This window comes from Saccopteryx bilineata, chromosome 2 (genome assembly GCF_036850765.1).
Source record: "Saccopteryx bilineata isolate mSacBil1 chromosome 2, mSacBil1_pri_phased_curated, whole genome shotgun sequence".
Taxonomy (NCBI): Eukaryota; Metazoa; Chordata; class Mammalia; order Chiroptera; family Emballonuridae; genus Saccopteryx; species Saccopteryx bilineata.
In genome coordinates this window covers 140,444,954-140,467,029 of record NC_089491.1, presented here as the reverse complement: position 1 = coordinate 140,467,029, position 22,076 = coordinate 140,444,954, and the positions used below count along the sequence as shown (strand labels likewise).

The window sequence follows — 22,076 nt, the reverse complement described above, 5'->3', positions numbered from 1 at the left end:
TGCTTCCAGCTCCTCCCCCTTCTCTCTCTCTGTTTCTCTCTCCCTCTCTCTCTCCTCTCTAAAAAAAATGAATAATAATAAAAAAGGGAGCAATCCAACAGGAGGATGTAACCACTGTAAATATTTATGCACCTAATGTAGAGCACCTAACTATATAAAGAAGATTTTGATGGCCTGACCTGTGGTGGCGCAGTGGATAAAGCGTCGACCTGGAAATGCTGAGGTCGCCGGTTCGAAACCCTGGGCTTGCCTGGTCAAGGCACATATGGGAGTTGATGCTTCCAGCTCCTCCCCCCTTCTCTCTGTCTCTCTCTCCTCTCTCTCCCTCTCTGTCTCTCTCCTCTCTAAAAAAAAATGAATAATTAAAAAAAAAAAAAAAAAGAAGATTTTGATGGACATAAAGGATGAGATCAACAGCAAGACTATAATATATAATAATAGTAGGGGATTTTAATACCCTACTAACATCAATGGACAAATCCTCCAGACATAAAATTAACAAAGAAACAGCATACTTAAAGGACACACTAGATCAACTGCATTTAGCAGATATCTTCAAAATCTTTCACCCCAAAGCAGCAGAATACACATTCTTTTCAAGTGCTCATGGTACATTTTCTAGGATAGACCATATGTTAAAACATAAAACAAGTCCCAAAAAATTTAAGAAGATTAAAATCATATCCAGCATCTTCTCTGGTCACAATGGCATGAGGCTAGAAATCAGCTACCAACGGCATATTTCAAAGGTACAGAACAAATCACATATCCAAGCAAAGGCCTTGGATCCAGCATATATAAAGAATTCTCAAAATGTACCTGAGATAAGAAACAACACAATTAAAAAATGGGCAAAGCTTGAAACAGAAAGTTTACCAAGAAGACTATATGAAAAGCAAATAAACACATAAAATATGTTTAATATTATTAGCCACCAGAAATATGCAAACTAAAACCACAATGAAATACCATTACACATCTATTAGAATGGCTAAAATAAAAAACACTGATAATATCCAGTGCTGGAAAGAACAAATGGAAACGAGAACTCGTACACATGGCTAGTGGAACTAAATAATGACAAGCCACTCTGGACATGTTAAATACATATTTACCACTAACCCAGAATGCCCACCCTTCTAATTATTTAGAAGAATGGAAACTTTGTTCACACAAAAACATTAATGTACATGAACGTATATAGCAGTTCTATTTATAATGCCAATATCTGAAAACAACCCAAACGTTTTTTAACAGGTGTTTAAAGAGAACAAAACTGCAGTCTATCCATACAGTAAAATATTATTTGGCAATAGAAAGAAGCAGACTTTTTTATTTTCCTTAAGTGAGAAGTAGGGAGGCAGAGACAGACTTCTGAATGTGCCCCGACCGGGATCTACCTGGCAAGCCACCTATGGTCAAGCTATTGATACATTATGCAACAAGTTAGATGAAATCTCATTGGCATTGCTGAGAGAAAGGATTACATACTTTATAATTCCATTTACGTAACTTTCTTAAAAAGACAAAAATTATAGTGACAGACAACAGATAATTGGTTATCAGAGATTGGGGTGGGGAAGGTGTATGACTACAAAGAAATAGCACGACACCGGGGAGATGTGGGGGATGGTGAAACTGTTCCACATTCTGATTGTGGCTGTGGTTACATGACTCTTCATATGACCTATAAATTCACAGACTTAAAACCAAACATACAATTCAATGAGCCTATAATTAATTACAGTAATCCTACAAACAAACCTGTATATGTAACATTATTTCCCAAAGGCACAATCAAATCATAAGCATTCAAAGGTAAACTGTCTGTATATTATTAAACTTTGCTTTCAAATTCCTGATGATGGTAATGGGGAGATTTATTTACAGTAGGTTCAGCAAATGTTGGAAAGAAGAACTTTCAACCAAAAGAAAGCTCACTCTGCCAGAGTCGAAAAGTCAATAAACAACACTAACACTATCAAGAGCAGGGGCTCTAGAGTCAGACTGACTGGTTCAGGACACCAGCTTGACTACTTGTTGGACAAGTTGCTTTGCCTTTCTCTGCCTCACCTGTAAAGGGGGGATAGAAACAGTAAGTTTTTTGGGAGAATTAAAAGAGATAATGAATGTAAAGTGCATGCAGTAAACTAACATAAATGTTAGCTATGACATTATTATTTATTTATTTATTTTGTATTTTTCTGAAGCTGGAAATGGGGAGAGACAGTCAGACAGACTCCCGCATGCGCCCGACTGGAATCCACCAGGCACGCCCATCAGGGGCCACGCTCTGCCCACCAGGGGGCGATGCTCTGCCCCTCCGGGGCATCGCTCTGCCGTGACCAGAGCCACTCTAGCGCCTGGGGCAGAGGCCAAGGAGCCATCCCCAGCGCCCGGGCCATCTTTGCTCCAATGGAGCCTTGGCTGCGGGAGGGGAAGAGAGAGACAGAGAGGAAGGGGGGGGTGGAGAAGCAAATGGGCACTTCTCCTATGTGCCCTGGCCAGGAATCGAACTCGGGTCCCCAGCATGCCAGGCCGACGCTCCACCGCTGAGCCAACCGGCCAGGGCCATTATTATTTATTTAAACCAATTAAAGACAGTGATAATTCTTTACTGTTTGGTGCTTTAACACCATTCCAGAGAGGCATGACGTCCATTCCCAACAAGTATGGCCAGCAGGAGAGAGCCTTTTCAGCTCTACCCACGCCATGCCTTCGCAGAGTGGTAAAAAATATCTTTCAGCTACATATAAACACAGCTCCCAATGACCAATTATTCAGCCAGAAACTGTAAGAAAAGCTTTGTTATGTATTGGACGCATTAATTAGTTTAATCTTTTCCCCACGAAGTAGGTCATCAGTAAGCACATGTAATAATGCAGTGACCCCTTCAAGAACCAGCCAGGTATGCAAGGCTGTTTACACTGATAGTAAGATCACCCAGTCTTCTCCCCTCTTTCAACCTACTGGCTGTTAAATAAGTGTTGTTTATTGTTTTGGTGCCAGGATGTCAGCCATTACTTCCTGCTACCATCAGCAGGTGCTGTGCCCTCTCCCTCTACTCAATTCGTCTTTCTCATTTTTTGTTTCTGTCTTGCTATGTGTAAGTCTGATTACCAAATTTTGAAACAATAAGTTACACTTACATAGGTTTTACAGTTAAACATAGTTCTGGAGCTTTCTAACAACCAAAGCAGAAATAAAAACATACCATAATTCTTATAGCCATGTTCATATCTCAACAGAAATAATTTTCTAGATAATAAATTCAAAGAGGTGTTTATCTAATATTTAACTTAAGAAAGTAGATATACATAAATAATGACAATTTTATGTTTACTATGTATTTACTTCATACTAAAATAATCTTTTACAAATACATATCATGAATAAAACTAGAACTTTTAGCAGAGCTGAGACCTAAATATTGATTTTCTAATACCTAATTCAGAAATTTCCCCAGTTTTTGCATATGCTTACCATATATGGAAAAGAATTTGACCACACACACATGCAAACATATGTACAAAGCTTCACAATACACACACTGCATACACACACACATACCTTTGACAATATCAACAATCCTACTGCAGTAAGAGATGATTCCAGTAACTTAACTACCGAGTTCACACAGCATCTGTCAGGCGGATATAAACTACATCTTGCATTTGTTATCCTTGTCTCCATCTCATGGTCCATCAGGTCACGATTTTTGTTTGTTTGTTTCATGACCTCTTTCCCAATCTCTATGAATTAGTCAATGTCCATAGTACAATCAATCAATAAATAAATAAACAAACAAATAAATAAAATTGAGCCTACAATAAAGAAAAAAACTGGGATTTTAATTTATCACCAGTCTGTATCAACATGCCAAAAAATGGAATGTATTCCTTTTCTCCTCTTAAAAATATAATCTCTTCTAAATACTAAGAGTTTCATTAGACCCATTAAAACATCTGGCCTGGATGAAAACCAGCAGGCCGTTGGGGCGAGGTGATACCCCTAGCTTTCAGCCCATCAGAAACAGTACCAACAAATACATTTTAGGCACACTTAGAAGACCAAGCAACAGAAGTCCGCTTTTTTTTTTCCTTTTTTCCTGACCAACCTGACCTTCATCAGCTAAATATCCTCAAGCTATTTCAAATTTAAAAAAACATACATTTGAATGTCGTTATTCTCTTACTACAAATCAACTAAATATAGAAATCAAAAGACTATAACCAAGGGAGATTATAACAAAGGGCTATAATTCAGGAGATTACGGTGCTTATAGCAATTGCCAAAACTGTAATCCTGGGATACAGCCTTCCCAGCTTTAGGACAGCCAAAAAGTCTAAATTCACGGCGTGGCCTCCACAGCAGCAGCCACAGCCTCCTGTGCTGTAAACTTAAGAATAAAAATGCTTGAGTCCCACCTAGACCTACTGACTCAGAACCTCTGGGGGTGAGACCCAGGGCTCATGTCTTACTGAGTGATTCTGGTGCTTACTAAATTTCAAAACTGATCTTAGTGAAGGGTCCTCAAGTACTTTTTCCTTTGTTACCTCACTTCATTCCCAACTTACATCCTCATTCTTGATTACCAACTCCTGCTGCTTATTACATATCTACTCATTGGAAACTGCACTCAAGCATGGCGTACCAAAGTGAGGGTGCCCCATCAATCACCACTGCTTTGCCTCAACAGAAAAACACCTCTGGATTCTTTGCCCCTTCCTCAACCTTCTTTAGCTGCAGCTGCCGTGACCATGAGGATGTGCATCTTTGAGGATCCAATCACATGACATCAAAACCGCTTGACTTATTGATCACAGTTCTCCACAAATCACCTGTATGTGCACTTGGCCCTTATGTTGCCCAGGTCACGCCTTCTCTGCTAACCTGACACGGGAACCTGCTGCTCATGGCTGCCGAGCTTGCCCCCTGTGGATGTTCGACACCTCGTTTAATCAAGGATGGTGCTCTATGTCACTAGATGACCGTGGGTCCACTTCTGCAGTGAATGCCTGTCTTACAGGGATGCCTGGCATTAAGAGTGAATAACAATTTCTTAGGAGAAAGAGAATTTGCTACTACAAAGGATAAGCAAGTCATGGCCCAAACCCAACACATACAGATGCATCAGACAAAGAATTGGAGAGCAGCTTGGCTTTTAACAATCATTTGCAGTGAAGAGAAGAGGAGTAGGGCATCCTGAAAACTGTCTTATGTTCTTCTTATTACTTAATACCAAGAATGCTAACTGCCCTGGCCAGTTGGCTCTGTGGTAGAGCTACAGCCCTGTGTGTGGAAGTCCCAGGTTTGATTCCCAATCAGGGCACACAGGAGAAGTGCCCACCTGCTTCTCCACCTGACCCCCTCTTGCTTCTCACTTCTCTCTCTCTCTCATCCCTTCCTGCAGCCAAGGCTCAATTAGATCAAGTTGGTCTGGGCGCTGAGGATGGCTCCATGGCCTCCGCCTCAGGTGCTAAAATGGCTCCAGTTGCAAGGGAGCAAAGGCCCCAGATGGGCAGAGCATCGCCCCCCTAGTGGGCTTGCTGGGTAGATCCCGATCAGGGCGCATGCAGAGTCTGTCTCTGACTCCCTTCCTCTCACTATTAAAAAAAAGAAAAAGAAGAAGAAGAATGCTAACTTCTTGGTTGGCTCCTGTCTCTGTCTCCACAAGTCACAATGCTATATATGAGCATGTCCAAAGACAATGACCTAAGTAAAGCAGAAACTTTACTGTAGATATTCCTTTAGTTCACTGTACTATGAACATATGTAAATGTAAATTATTTATTAAATACAATAAATTTTGGACAGCTTACATGTCAGAATAATAAAACGCTATCTGGAATTTTAAGAAAGTTATCAGTGGATTACGTCTGTTATATTTCACAATACCAAACAATTTTTTTCACCTTACTTTTTTCTCTTATTAAACTGCTCAATTAATAACCCCACTTAGTAGTGGACCTGGTCCCTGTTGGTCAATCTCCACAGCACTCATGTAGGAATTAGAGGACATCAGCGCCTCTTCCACAGCTTTCAATATGAAAAACGGAGTGGATGATTTAATATGAAGTTTCCAAAGATGCCCCTAAAAGGACCTGGTGGACGAAGTGCTTTCAGCTCTCCGTGTCCCCAACATCACCACAGACCGACTCTGCCTGGCACCCGCTGCAGCTGTGGGGACACTGACAGAAACTGAGTCCCGGGGAGGACGGGATGGAGGAAGGAAGGCTCACAGACCTGATTCAGACCAGCTGTAATTTGCTGCCTTATCTACACCCAGGACAGGTTTATGGTTCTCCTTCACCAGACTCTGAGACCCCTCGGAACACACCCCCACGTCTCACTCCCCAGAGTGAAGAGTCCTGAGCTCCCACCGTCCTTCTGAATCAGGCCGACACGGAGCAGTGCTGCCAACCACTGCTCTCCATGACGTAGGGAAACCAGGGAAGGAGGAAGAAGCGCTAAAGTCACCATATTGTTTAAACACTTCACAGAAACAGCAAGCCCAAATCCTCAATAAATAAAGATTTTAATTATTAATAATGATGAGAGAGAGAGCGAGGAAAAGCCCATCTCAGAATAAGCTGCCATATCACTGAAAAGGCAGGCATTGTGCTAGCATCAGTATTATGTGCTTCTTGCTTAATGCAGCTCCTCTGGGTAAAGACAAAAGGTTTATTCCTCTCTCCCTGGTGGAACTTTCGTCCTCTCTCCCACACCTCTCTCTCAGGGGGTGTTTACCTCCTTCAGGTCCTGCACGACGGCGGTGAGCCTCTCATTCTCTGCCTGCACGTTCGTGACCACAGCCCGGCTCTGCTTCAGCTCGTTCTGCATCTCCAAGATCTTCCCCAGGTAGTAAGCTTCCTTGGACGCCGACTCCTGCAGAAGCGTTTCCTCCCGAGTCTCTCCATCCTCAGCCACTTTGCGGTGGATGGAGAAGGACTGCCCAAAGGCCTGCAGAGCATGTGAAGAGAAGAGTACACGATGAAACGCACTGAAACAGCACTATTAATCACACTGGGAAAGTGAGTCGCTTTGCTTTGCTTGTAAGAAGAGCAATTTTGCGAGATCCCCAGAAGCAAAAACTACATATTTTATTAATAGTCTAGCAGTTCTCATTGATATTTAAAATAATTCAAATGCAGCCCTGGCTGGCTGGCTCAGTGATAAAGCATCAGCAAGGCATCTGGATGTCCTGGGTTTGATTCCCGGTCAGTGCACACAGGAGATGCGATCATCTGCTTCTCCACCCCTCTCACTCTCTCTTTCTTTCCCTTCTGTAGCCAAGGCTCCACTGGAGCAAGCTAGCACAGGCACTGAGGATGGCACCATGGCTTCCGACTCAGGGGCTAAAATGGCTCCAGCTGCAATGGAGCAACAGCCCCAAATGGGCATGCTGGGTGGATTCCAGTCAGGTGTATGCAGGATTCTGTCTCTCTGCCTCCCCGCTTCTCATTTCAGAAAAATTCAAAAAAAATTTTTGATTAATAAGGAGAAATAAATTTTTTTATTAAAAGTTTTTTTGATTGATTTTTAAAGACAGAGAGGAAGGAGCAGAGGGAAAGAGAGTGGTAGGAAGAGGAAAGGGGAGAAAGAGAGAGAGAAAGAAACATCAGTTTGTAGTTACACTCATTTATGTATTCATTGGTTGACTCTTGTATGTGCTCTATCCAGACATCGAACCTGCAACCTTGGCAGGATGACACTCTAACCAACTGAGCTAAGGCTGAATAATTTTTTAAAGTATGTTGTTAAAAACATATATATACACAATGGGTTAAAGAGAACCTGAAAAACATTGCTGTCTGCTTTGTTATCTTTTTTTTCTTTTTTACAAATCCCATTAAGGAACAGACAGTTCAGTTCCAATGAGCACATCAAAATTCACGTTCTCATTTTCATTCTAGAAAATAATCCCCAAAACATTTTTCAAGAAAGAAAACAATAGTTTTGTTAGCTTTCTAAAAGATGATATTTTTAGGGATCATGTCTATAGTTCGCCATTAGCTTTCTAATACATTAGCAGTAAGGCTACAGCAATTATGAACAGTAACCTTAAGAGACAAATCATCAAACAAAATTCAAATTGCCCTATATAACACAAAGACATCAAAATGTAGTCACTGTATAAGAAAGCACATATGTATCTACTTATTTGTAGGGGTGAAAGAAATACAGAATAATGAGCCAGAAACTAATAAAATGAGTCCTGACTGGTGGTAGTACAGTGGATCAAGGTCCCCGTTTTGAAATCCTGAGTTTGCCAGCTTCAGTGTAGGCTCACCAGCTTGAGCACGGACGGGATCATCAATATAATTCTATGGCCACTGGCTTGAGCCCAAAGTTGCTGGCTTGAGCCCAAGGTTGCTGGCTTGAGCAAGGGTTTACTCGCTCTGCTGTAGCCTCTGGCCAAGGCACGTATAAAAGAGCAATCAATGAACAACTAAGGTGTTGCAACTCTAAGCTGATGCTTCCTTATCTCTCTCCATTCCTGTCTCTCTCTCTCTTTCTCTCTCTTCTTCTCTCTTAAAAAAAAAGAGAAAGAAGAAGAAATGAACAAAAGTGGTCAACTTCAAGGGGTGAGTGGGAATGGGTAGAAAGAAAGGGGGAATGAAAAGGGATAAAGAGGAAGGGGTGGCCCTTTTCTAAGTGTTCCTTTTCAGAGTTCTGTGAGAACCACAGTAATGTTTCATATACTTCCCAAGTACATTATTACAATCCACCCCTATATGCTGCTAGAACCCAAATGGAACACAAACAACAAATGAACCTAGCTGTATTGCAGATAAGAAAAATAATTACACTGAAAGAGGTGGAGAAGAAAAGAGCTAACTGAAATAATTTTGGAAATCAATATTTTTGCTATATATTGGAAAGCTAAAGACAAAAGGAACTCTACCCAAACACTACTATCCAGTTAGTAAATACCTCACCGGGATAGGAGGTCACAACTCTGAAACTTCTCTTGATGTATACTAGGGTGGAGCAAGTAAGAACACAGATAATGAAAGCCAAGTTTCTCACTGTTGGAGAAAGGGGTTACAAACAAGGAAGGGTAGAAGTCTAGAAGGAAACGAGTGGTTTTGGGTTAATCAGAAGTACCAAGATGAACTTACAGTCTTTACTAGGTACCGGTAAATATTCAGTAGGCTAGATACAGAGAAAGAAAAGGTTTATATGCATGGATATACATAAACCTATTGCCATAGAAGCAATGACATACCACTAGCAATGACCATACCTTGCACCGAAATTTTGTTTCTAAATATCAATCTCCAATTTAAAAAACTAGGAGTCTTTGGAGAAACGATCAATTTAGGGGCTAGATCAAAATGAACTCAATACATATTGAGGTGCCAGAGGATAAGTAACAAAAGGGGATAGTCAAGGGACACAAGAGCCCACCTGAATTATCCCAGTATCCAGAGCTGGGATAATCTGGGCAAGAAAATAAATAATTATAGTAATGAGTTATAATATATAGAATAAAATAAATATCCATAAGGCCACATTGATGTTATAATTGAATAAATGAAGAAAAATAGCTCTTGTAGAACTTCAATTAATAAACGCAGAAGGAATGATGAAAATAAAATATGTCAGCATCTAGCAAACACCGAGTAATAAATGTTGCAGGTAAGAATTATCGGTAGAATATAAAATTAATAGGCAAAGGGTATAATGGGAAACAGGATATCTGCATAGTCTTAAAACATCCCCTCTCAAACAAACAAACAAACACAAATCTCCTCTCAAGAAATGTATGATTTCAATGGGAAAAATATAGTATTTTTGCAGTGGAGAGAGCTGATAGACCTTAACTAAGTGACGAAAAGTTAGATCAGTAGCAACGAGACATAGTGATATTATGTACACTTTGATATATTAACACCAAGAGGAACATAGCATCACTTCTGTGATATTCTTGCCAAAAATGCATAAGCCAATTTTTAGCACAAAAATAAAACCAACCTGAAGACATTCTACAGGATTATTGGCCAGGACTCCTGAAAAGTATTAAAGTAAGGAACACTAGAGAAAGACTCCTCCAGACCAGAAAGATGTGAAACAACTAAGAAAACACGACAATTAAATGCACTGTGGGATCCTGGGCCTACAAAAAACAGTAAGACAATTGGCAAAATTGGATTCATTATACTGGTTAATATTATTATATCAATATCAATTCTGGTTTCTACAATTGTACTATGATTATGTAAGATATTAATATTTGGGGAAGTTGTAAAAGGGTACATGAAATTTAGTGTAGTATTTTTCCAATTGTTTTTCTGTATCTAGAATTATTTCAAAATAAGTAAGTATAGTCTCTGCCCTACAGGAGTTGATAGAGCTGATAAAATACTGACTGGGTTGTAAGGAATGTATGTTTTCGGAAAGAGACTTGATCTTGGGTGGTGAGCACACAATGCAGTATGCAGATGATGTGTTATAGAACTGTACGATAGAAATCTATATGGTTTTATTAACCAATGTCACCACAACAAATCAAATTTAAAAATGTAAAGTGTCTATATCAACAAAAAACCATATTATTGTTTTTTTGTCTTAAAATAAATAATAAGAAAAAAAGCGGTAGAGTGTCGGCCCAACGTGTGGAAGTCCCGGATTCGATTCCCAGCCAGGGCACACAGGAGAAACGCCCATCTGCTTCTCCACCCCTCCCCCTCTCCTTCCTCTCCATCTCTCTCTTCCCCTCCCAAAGCCAAGGCTCCACTGGAGCAAAGTTGGCCCCGGCACTGAGGATGGCTCCATGGTCTCTGCCTCAGGCACTAGACAGAATGGCTCCAGTGGCAACACAGCAATGCCCCAAATGGGCAGAGCATCGCCCCCTGGTGGATCCCAGTCAGGTGCATGTGGGAGTCTGTCTGACTGCCTCCTCACTTCTAGCTTCAGAAAAATAACAAACAACAATAATAACAACAACAAGAAAAGAAGAGGAGGAGGAGGAGGATGATAAAGAATGTATATGGCTTAAAACCAAAGGGCTACTATATTCAGTTAGAAATACTATTGTTTTATGATGTAACTGTGCTGTTACTACATTTTGAAATTTAGGGTTATAAAGAATGTACATGCTTGAACACCAAAGGGATACTATGTTCAGTTAAAGTACTATGGCTTTATGATTTAACTTGTGCTATTAGTACATTTTGAAATGTAAAATGTCATAAAACGAATAGTGCACAAAGAAATAAGGCTGGAATTAACCTGTGAAATTCATTTTCACATTTGTTACAAAGTTGAAGGCATTATAAGGGACATCATAAAAGTTAGGAAGAGACAGTTTGATTAGGTAATTTTAAAGACAATCTGGTACTCTTTAAACTCATGAAAACAAAATTTTTTTAAAAAAAATACTAACCTGGAAACCCATGTCTCAAACCTTCTTAGAACCTCAATATGGATCAAAGACAAAAGATGGTTACTAATCATTGAGAAATATTCTGGTATCAATATTCATATGTACAGAGCAAAATACTCCTGGTGTTTGGCTTTACAATCTCCGGCTCTTATTTGAACCTTTTCATAAAAAGCATACTGAGTCATGAACAAATAAAATACTTTTATTAATATATTTATTAGCAAGAGAGACAGAGAGAGGGACAGCTAGGGACAGACAGGAAGGGGAGAGATGAGAAGCATCAGTTCTTTGTAGCAGCTCTTTAGTGTTCATTCATTGCTTTCTCATATGTGCCTTGACCAGGGGTTTACAGCAAAGTGAGTGACCCCTTGCTCAAGCCAGCAACCTTGGGCTCAAGCCAGCAAACCTGCAGCACTCAAGCTGGTGACTCCGTGCTCAAGCCAGTGACCTCAGGGTTCTGAACCTGGGTCCTCTGCGACCCAGGCTGAAGCTCTATCCACAGTGCTACCTCCTGGTCAGGCAAACTAATATTATTTTTAAACAGATACCTTTATGAACAGATATTTTTATTTAACATTTTTTAATTGATTGATTTGAGAGAGAAAGAAATATTGTTGTACTACTTACTTATGTATTCATTTGTTGATTCTTGTGTGTGTCCTGACCAGGGATCAAACCGACAACCTTGGTGTAATAGGATGATGCTCCAGCCAACTGAGCTACCCAGCCTGGGCTGAAAAATTATTTTGGGAGGTGAAATTTACTTTACTTTTCTATCACTAATGGTCAAATTCTGTGAGGTCAATTCTGGACATACTACCCAGTAAAAAGCTTTTGGAGGGGTGACCTGGTAAGGTATCCAGCAGACTCTCACTATGGCAAAGGAACCCTTATTCTATAGTCAAGTTTTAGTACAATCTAAAATTAGCATGAACTGTGTGTCAAGCGCCTCAGTTAGCTTCCTTTTCACATCCATTTTCCCACTTCTATGGCCGTTTTCTTTACTCTGCCTGAGTAAAATCAATAGATCTGAGGTAGTCTATGGCCCCCATATTATTCTCAGCACATAGGCAATGATCTCCTGGCAACTAAAACAACACCTAAGGTGTTAACAGTAAATAAATGTATCTGTCCATCCACCTTGATGTCATGTTTTTAAAGTTGTACTCTGGATCTAGCACCAAAGGAAAATTTAAAATTTCAGATATATGCATAGAATGGATTTTCAAAAAGGTAGCAACAATGGATACTGCCAATATAAAACTTCTGATGAATCCTTAATTCATACTTATTGCAGTTTAGTAATCTTAATTGAACATGTGGATTTCCAAAATTAGTTAATATTTTTATGAAGAACTTGGTCCTTCACTGGACATGATTTTAAAACCAATGAAAGGATGCAAGGTTATCCAAGGACATTTTAAATTAAAACAAAAAGTAACACCAATCCTGCACAAGCTATGGATAGACACCCAATGATCTGCATTTCCAAATTAAATGAGAACTAAAAGGCAGACAATGCATTTAGTGGGGGAGGGTGAAGGAGAAAATGCTTCTACTTTACCTAATTCCTAATTGTCAGTAACTGGAATTGGGCATGACAACCAACTGACATCTAGCATTTGGCTAATCGTGAAAGCTGATCTGCCAGACCTGCTCGGGTCTGTCAGGCACCTCCCTCCTCCATCACCATTCCAAGTATATCCTGACAACGCTGGCCCAAGAGAAGAGAAACAATCATTTCCAAAGCTACTGAAGCTGCATCCTCAACAAAACTCACTTCGCTGGCTATTTATAGGCAAATCTAGAATAGTCATGCTTCTAGTTATATTTTGTCCAAAAAGCAGATTCCTTTAGACACCGGAGTCATTTCACGGCTAATTTTTATTTATAATTAATTGAGGTAAACCAACATTTCTATGAAATTTTAGAATATATTATGATTTCTCATTGTGTGTGTAGTTACCACTGCACAATATTGCCTTTCATATATTCCATGGCAATGTATCACAGCTGCTTTAAATTATGGAGCAGAGTTAAGTCCAATTAGCTATAAAATAAGTACTTTGGTTTTCTCATCCCAGTCACATGACTTCTTAATCCAAAGAAAATTGCTATGTTTTACCTTTATGTTTAGGACAATATATTACCAACTAGGCAAAATCTTCACACTTATTTATTACCCTTCAAAAATGTCAAAGATAAAAGAAATAACAGTTTGGCTAGTATATTTAATAATAGCAGTATCTTTAAAGTCTGTGTCCTCAGTTACAGAATTTTCATTCTTTCATCTTAAAAATTGTGGCAGAACAGTGTACTCAAAGATATTAGACAAAATATTTTTTATTAGAAATACTAAAATTCACACATTCATTCGTTCATTCAACAAGTACTTATAGAGAACTGTAACAGGCACTGCTTCAGGCACTGAACATTCAGCAATGTTCTAGAAAACAATCTCTGCTTTGGGAGTAATCTTCAGTAAGTGCATGCCATAATGTTGGAAAAGCTCTGAAAAGAAAACGAAAGCCCGGATAAGAGCATAAAACAGCAGTGCGTTAACAGAACTTTCTGTGATGTCTCTGTGTTTTGCCAATATGATAACCACTAGCCACCAGTGCCTACTGAGATGAAATATGACTAGTGTGACCAAAGGACTGAATTTTTTATTTTATGGAATTAACTTTAATTGTCCCCTATAGCTAGCAGCGACTGCGTTGGATAGTACAGGGATAGAGAGGGAGACAGATGTGGAGAGAGGGGTTTCATTTACGGAGGACAGAGAAAAGATCTCTGACCAGATACCTGAACAAAGGAGAGAGAGACCAGAATCTGACCCTTCCCCAGAGGAGCATGCCTACATTTAAGTATTGCTAGCAAGAACCACAGCACAGCTGAGGCGTCTATGTGAAGACTGTCAGCGGAAATTCTTTTAAGCTTCTGCGACAGAATGTTAAGATCTGAGTGCCTCAGGGAACGTGTAGGCATGATTTAACTTGTAGAAAGAAAAGTGTTGCCAACTGGCCTGTCACTGAAACCCATCCTCCACAATGGATGACTTTTTCCTTCTTTAAACATATAATAAACATTATGAACAACTGTGTTTCTCTGTTGCCTCAGTTACCAGGAAATTCAGCAATAAATGCTCTGTAGCAAATAACTAAAATACTTTAAGTTTCTGGTATAACCATCTCCTGTTTTCTCTATGGTTTTAAGATTTTATAATTCCTACCTCATTGTATTATTTTCTTTTATTTTAATCTACTTCAAATACTTTTTTTAAAATCCTGTTAAATGACTTAAATAATGTTTAATTACCATTTGTTTTAAATTAAGTCTAAAGAGAGAGAAGTCCATGTAAAAGTATAAAATTTGAGAGTTTAAGAGAAATGAAAGTTCTGTTAAGGATTATTATATTCTATTAAGGATTATTAATGCTCAGTGGACCTGACGTATGGACGTCCCAGGTCTGATTCTCAGGGCACACAGGAGAGGCGACCACCACCTGCTTCCCCCCATCTCCCTCTTGCCCTTCTCTCCCTCTTCCCTCCCGCAGCCAGTGGATCAATTGGTTAGAGTGGCCCTGGGCGCTGCAGCCGTTGGAGCACATCAGCCTCAGGCGTGAAAAATAGCTCCATACTTGAGTACTGGCCCTTGATGGGGTTGCTGGGTGAATCCTGACCAGGGTGTATGCGAGAGTCTGCCTCACTATCTCCCCTCCTCTCCCCTTAAAAAAGGGGGGAATTAATTCTCATTCCCCAGAATACAATGAGCCCAAAGGACCTAGTAAAGAAAAGCACACAAAAAAATATGAATCAACTAGTTAAACTTGTTAGAGCTGGCTAAGAAATATTTACTAAACCACAATATTCCAGCAGCAAAAGGTCTCAGAAAATATGATCCAACTAGAAAAGAAGGACCCATTGGAGGTGACAACCCAAAAGAACCCAGCTGGGAGAAATCCATTTCCACAATTCCTATAGCTCAAACGTTATTAAAAATCAAAGGTTTCCCTGACAATCAAAATTCAGCCTGATTCTTGAAAGGGTACAAGTACTTTACAGGAAGCAAAAGAGGTTAAAGGCATGTGCTCCTGGACTGGACCAACATGGCCACTTACTAACTATATGACAATTCGTCAAGTTACTTAACATTCTGTGCCCTGATTTCTCATCTGTAAAATGGTCTATTTCATAGTGTTGGTGTGAGGCCTAAGAGAAAAAAATCCATGTATCACTTGAAAGAGTTCTTGACACAAATATACTAAGGGCTCACTGATTATTGGCTATTATTAGTAGGAAGATGTGCTTTGGAATCACATGCATTTGGGTTTAAATCTGCTTTCTCTAAAATACTGGGCAAGACTTTTGAATTTCTATGTCTCAATTGCCTCATATGTAAAATGAAAATAATAACATCCACCTCAAAGGTAAGAGGAGACTAATCTAAAAGGTAAGGGTGTCAGATAGGAGGTATAATCTGTATAGCAAAGTGCCTTGGACACAGTGAATGCTTATTAAATATGCACCCTCACAATCTCTCTCCTGCCCTGAAAGCCTCAAGTCTGACACCTGGCAGCTGTTGCCCCCCCTGCTGTGAAGGTTTCCTTGGTCGTGTGTAGGACTCAGGAGACTGTCCCTTTCTTTATGGAGAGCAGCTCCTTACACATTTCTGAAACACCAAACCTCACATCAGAAAGGGAGCTCTAATGTATCTTTTTGTTTCTGATTATTAAAAATGTAAAAAAAAAATTTTTTTTCTCAAGACACAGGCTCTAAGGTTTATTTTAGCAAAGAATTCAGTTTTACCTTCTTCTAGTGAGAATTTTCAACTTAACTTCCCCAACTTTTTTTAGCCTTTAACCTAACTCTTACTCAATTATAAATTCCATCCATCTGGAAAACACAGTATATTTGATTATCAAATTTTTTTTAATTCATTGAGAGAGGAGGCAGAGGCAGACTCCCACATGCACCCGACCGGATCCACCTGTTGAGCCCACTGGTGGGGGATGCCCTGCCTGTCTGGAGCGTTGCTCCACTGCTCAGCAACCCAGCTGTTCTGAGCTCCTGATGTGGAGGCCATGGCTGCAGGAGGAGGAGGAGGGAGGGGGAGGGAGAGAGAAAAGTATGAGAGGGAGGGGTGGAGAAGCACTTGGGCGCTTCTCCTGTGTGCCCTGACAGAAACTGAATCCAGGACTTCCACATGCCAGGTTGAGCCAACCCCAGCCAGGGCCTGATTACCAATCTTTTATTCTCATCTTGTTAATCATTTTTCATTTATCATAAAAATGAAAAATACGCATTTTAAACTTGAAACTGACCACAGTTTCTTTTAAACAATTTATTACATATCCTTAACTGATTTAATCATCATATTGTAAGGCCACGAGGCCTCATTCTTTTTTTAAAAATTATATATATTTATTCATTTTTTAAAGGAGAGAGAGAGAGAGAGAGAGAATGAAGGGGGGGGGAGGAGCAGAAAGCATCAACTCCCATATGTGTCCTGACCAGGCAAGCCCGGGGTTCTGAACCAGCGACCTCAGCATTCCAGGTCAACGCCCTATCCTCTGCACCCCCATAGGTCATGACGAGGCCTCATTCTAAGAATAACATACTGTGTTTCTACACCTCCTAACTAAATATTCTACATAACTTGGTTTGGTGCCCCAGCTTTTTCAAAACACAATACCTAATAACCCATCATTCACATATATTTATATATTAACTTAAAGCCTCGAGTGTTTTTTCTATCCTCAATGGTTTGGTATCTTCAGTCTTGCTTAACAAACTCCCTTCTCAACGGTTCAGAGATTTTTCTCAATTTTGTTATATATAACGACTATCTATAAAAGAAAATATAAAACAAAATATAAGCACAAAGAACATAACATCAAAATGAATTTCTGACCATGACCCATTAGCTTCAAAAGCTTTTGTCTGACCCTCCTTGGCCCCGTCTCCCTCGCTGCACAGAAATCCCTCCCCAAGTAAGCGCTATTCTGAATTTCCTATTACCATTTTCTTGCTTTTCTTTATATTTTACCATAATGTATGTATTTTAAGTAATATATTATTTAATAGTTTGTTTTTAAAATTCATATAATGGGGCCCTGGCCAGTTGGCTCAGTGGTAGAGCGTCGGCCTGGCGTGCAGGAGTTCCGGATTCGATTCCCAGGGCACACAGGAGAGGCACCCATCTGCTTCTCCATCCCTCCCCCTCTCCTTCCTCTCTGTCTCTCTCTTCCCCTCCCACAGCCAGGGCTCCATTGGAGCAAAGTTGGCCCAGGTGCTGGGGATGGCTCCATGGCCTCTGCCTCAGGCGCTAGAGTGGCTCTGGTTGCAGCGAAGCGATGCCCCAGATGGGCAGAGCATCGCCCCCTGGTGGGGATGCCAGGTGGATCCCGGTTGGGCACATGCGGGAGTCTGTCTGACTGCCTCCCCATTTCCAACTTCAGAAAAATACAAAATAAATAAATAAATAAAATTCATATAATGGAATTATATGAATTTTGCCATCTTTTTGCAATTTGCTCTTTTAACTCATTTAAATTCCTACAATTTATCCTTTTTTATATAATTTGTCCATTTTGATTAGTGTAGCTATCATTTATTTATTTCCATTGTTATAGCTTCTGAATAAATATGTATGTACTTTGTTTCAGTTCAGTCATGTGCTGCATAATATTGTGGCCACCAATAAACCAAAAATACGATGATGTTTGTTAGGTCTGCTAAAGGAGGGACGCACCGGCTTGATGTCATACAACATCAGGGTGGTCAACTCATGGACCACCATTATATCCAATATCAACAGGGCAGGAGTAGGGAGGAGAGGGTAAGAAAAGAGAAGGAAAAGAGAACACTAGCTGGTCAACAGTGGCACGAGGGCAGAAGGCGACGTTGTTTGCTTACACATTATTTGGTAATTTTTCTTAACTAAAAATCAAACTGTCCTTTACAGTCTGCATCAAATGTCCCCACATCAAAAATGCTATGTCAAAGCAACAGAATGTATTATCGTGAGACCCTTTCTCAGGGTTATTTCTTCTCAAAGGCACACTGTAAGTTTAACTCGACATCCTCAGCAAACTGCTCTCAGGTCTGTGACTGACTCTCCTGAGATAAAACTATGAACCTACAAACAAAGCTCTCCCTATCAGGCTTCATGAGAAAATTATAAACCTGAAAATACTTTAATTTAGCTTTAGTTTAGATTAAAGAGAGAACTCATGGGTGATGAAGGTACTTAGAAACTTCAAGAAAAAAATGGCTTTGATACAGGTTATTTATTTAAGGTGTAGGGTTAAAAATGTGATGAGTTGAGAAGTACTTTCATTTGGTGGTGTTAAGGGCACATTGAACAATGAACACTTAAGCCACAGGCACAAATCTGTGCTTCAAATTTAAATTTGCACATGCTCTGTCTTTTGTCAAACTACGTATTAGGAAATTATAAAATGTTGGGTAAATAATATCAGGGAACCTCTGTAGTACATGATTTCAAACTGCAAAGACTTTAGCCTGTAACCCTAAGACTATGTTTTAGAAAACTGAGTTTCTTAGAATGTATACCATAGACAAATGATCATTTACATTAAGTTGTATACATTTTTTTTTTCCTGAAGTAAGAATCCGGGAGGCAGAGAGACAGACTCCTGCATGTGCCTGACTGGGATCCACCCCGCATGCCCACCAGGGGGCGATGCTCTGCCCATCTGGGGCCATTGGTCCTTTGCAACCAGAGCCATTCTAGCACCTGAGGCGGAAGCAATGGAGCCATCCCCAGCGCCCGGGCCATCTTTGCTCCAATGGAGCCTTGGCTGCGGGAGGGGAAGAGAGAGACAGAGAGGAAGGAGAGGGGGAGGGGTGGAGAAGCAGATGGGCGCTTCTCCTGTGTGCCCTGACTGGGAATCAAACTCAGACATCTACACGCCGGGATGACACTCTACCACTGAGCAAACCAGCCAGGGCCTGTAAACTATTTTTGGGATAGAAAATTGGTTTTGCTCACCCACCTTGTTATAATTAATCTGATGACGATGACCTCATTAATCTTGTTATAATGAACCTCATCCATGTACAAACTATACAGAATCTCATGCTAGTTGGGAAAAATATCTAGACTCACAAACATACTAAGATATTTTTCTCCCAGTTACATAGTAAAATAAAAGCATTTCCAGCAGATTCATTTTCAAGACCTCAATGCATAAATGTCACTCTTCCATATACTTGTCAAGCTGTTTGCCCAGGGGAACGACAGACTGCTCTAATGAGAGAGCTATTTGCCCAGATGAGCACACTGTTTGTCTTAATAAAGTGATCGAAAGAATTTCCTAAAGCAAACAGTGAAGTCACTTATTAATTCACTGTATGGTCTTCCTGAGCAAAGATTTCCTGAAGCAAAGAATTAAGTCATGTTGACACAGGTGGGCTCAGTTCTAGTATCTCTGATTCTACATACAAATAAAAAGTGGTTCAAGAGCTTGACCTGTGGTGGTGCAGTGGATAAAGCACTGACCTGGAATGCTGAGGTGGCCGGTTCAAAACCCTGGGCTTGCCTGGTTGAAGGCACATACAGGAGTTAATGCTTCCTGCACCTCCTCCGCTTCTTTCTCTTTTTCTCTCTCTCTTCTCTAAAATGAATAGTCTTAAAATTTTTTTTTTTTTATTCTTTTCATTTTTCTGAAGCTGGAAATAGGGAGAGACAGTCAGACAGACTCCCGCATGCGCCCGACCGGGATCCACCCGGCACGCCCACCAGGGGCGAAGCTCTGCCCACCAGGGGGCGATGCTCTGCCCATCCTGGGCGTCGCCATGTTGCGACCAGAGCCACTCTAGCGCCTGGGGCAGAGGCCACAGAGCCATCCCCAGCGCCCGGGCCATCTTTGCTCCTATGGAGCCTTGGCTGCGGGAGGGGATGAGAGAGACAGAGAGGAAAGCGCGGCGGAGGGGTGGAGAATCAAATGGGCGCTTCTCCTGTGTGCCCTGGCCGGGAATCGAACCCGGGTCCTCCGCACGCTAGGCCGACGCTCTACCGCTGAGCCAACCGGCCAGGGCAAAAAAATTTTTAATGAAAAAAAAAATGGTTAAAGAGAAAATACCTGACTGGAATAAAGTAATGTTGAACCATATAATATTAGAGGTTGGTGAGTCATCTTAGCTCATAAATTCACTGTAGAAGAAATTAAGACCCAGAGAGTTTAAATAAACTGCCCAAATTCATATAATCAGTTAGGGAGAGCGTGAACAACATAATCTAGATATTTTGCTCTGAATCCAATAAAATAGTCCTTTAAACATAGAGGAAACTAGTCTTTTATAACACTTATAAATGATTCCTAGACTTGTAAGCATCTCCAACAAATGTAATATAGAAATTTAATGAAGGACACAGCATTTGCAAAGTTGTCAACTCTGATACATCTCACATATTTCACAATGAAGAAATTCAGAAATCAATGTGAATTCCTGTTCATTTTACATTTATTTTATATCTTTAAAGACCACACTTACACTGGCAAAAATGTCCATTCTCCCATTTGTTCTTCTGCACTCTACATTTAGAAGCTATTAACATGAACCCTCAAGTCAACCTGAGCTAGTAAAAAAACTCTGACCAGTACCCCAAAGTCACAACCATCACCAATGAAACACTATGTAAAGTTGTAATTACTTTCGGCTGTTTATTTTTATAGTTCTTAGTCATTCAGAAAGTGTCTAATTTAGACAGTGAAAAACCAAGGGTCCTTATGACTTAAGATTAAATTTGGCTTTAAATCCTAGCTCTAGAAATCACCTTTTTTTCTCTCTACACCCTTCAGAGACCTAGTCTTTCCCTCGGATAATCAGCAAGCCCTAAGGCAGCAGAAGAGAGTAGTAGTAGCCTGGACCTAATTAAAGGTAACAGGATCTGGACATCTGGCAAGCTAAGGATAAGACCTTGACCTTAGTTATGCTTCAGCTCCTGAGCCCTAAGGTGGAGCTACCCTGCGGCTACATTCCCATGAGATCAGACAGAGGGACACCAGAGAAAACCTCACGACCTGAAGGAATGATTTATTCTCTTTATCTCGCACCTCTACCCAACCAGCTCCCAGCATGACCCCAAACCCAACTCATGGTGTTTTGTTGATTTGCCCTATATAACCTGTAACCTACAAACCACTGGAGTCATTAGCTCCCTGTAGCCAGATTGGCCAATTCAATACAAATTATTTTTCTTTCTATACTGCAAATTCCTGCTCGTGCATTTCTGTGGGCCAGAGTGCATAGGCAGACAAACTCAAAACCATTGGGGTTCTGGTAACAATGGCATGTTGACTATACGTTTAGACTGCTGAGCAAGTGGAAAGATTTAAAATACATCACATCACCAACAAGCTTCCCACTGTCTACGGTTCCACAGTCCAATAAGATAGCCATTAGCCACGTGGAAACATTTAAACTTAAATTAATTAAAATTCAAAACTAAAAAAAATCAGCTCTTCAGTTACATATTTCTGTAGTAGAAATGTAGGTATACTTTCAGAAATTTTTAGGTGTATGTTGTATTTGGCCACTTCCTACAAAATGCACATCACTAGCAAATATGTATCATTAAATAAAACAGAAAGCAACATTATATTGGTCAGGAGAAAGCAACACGGAAACAAGGAACAACATCTCAGTGTCTTAAC

General features: G+C 40.3%; 1 protein-coding gene across 6 annotated transcripts in view; it reads right to left on the bottom strand.

The window, feature by feature from the left end:
- The window catches only part of BICD1 (BICD cargo adaptor 1), a 232,934-nt gene that overhangs the window by 130,846 nt on the left and 80,012 nt on the right, over positions 1–22,076 (bottom strand). For all 6 annotated transcript variants that reach the window (XM_066258080.1, XM_066258074.1, XM_066258079.1 and 3 more), the window contains exon 2: positions 6,751–6,963. In XM_066258080.1, the coding sequence (XP_066114177.1) occupies positions 6,751–6,963 (213 nt within the window). The remainder of the gene's footprint in view (positions 1–6,750; positions 6,964–22,076) is intronic.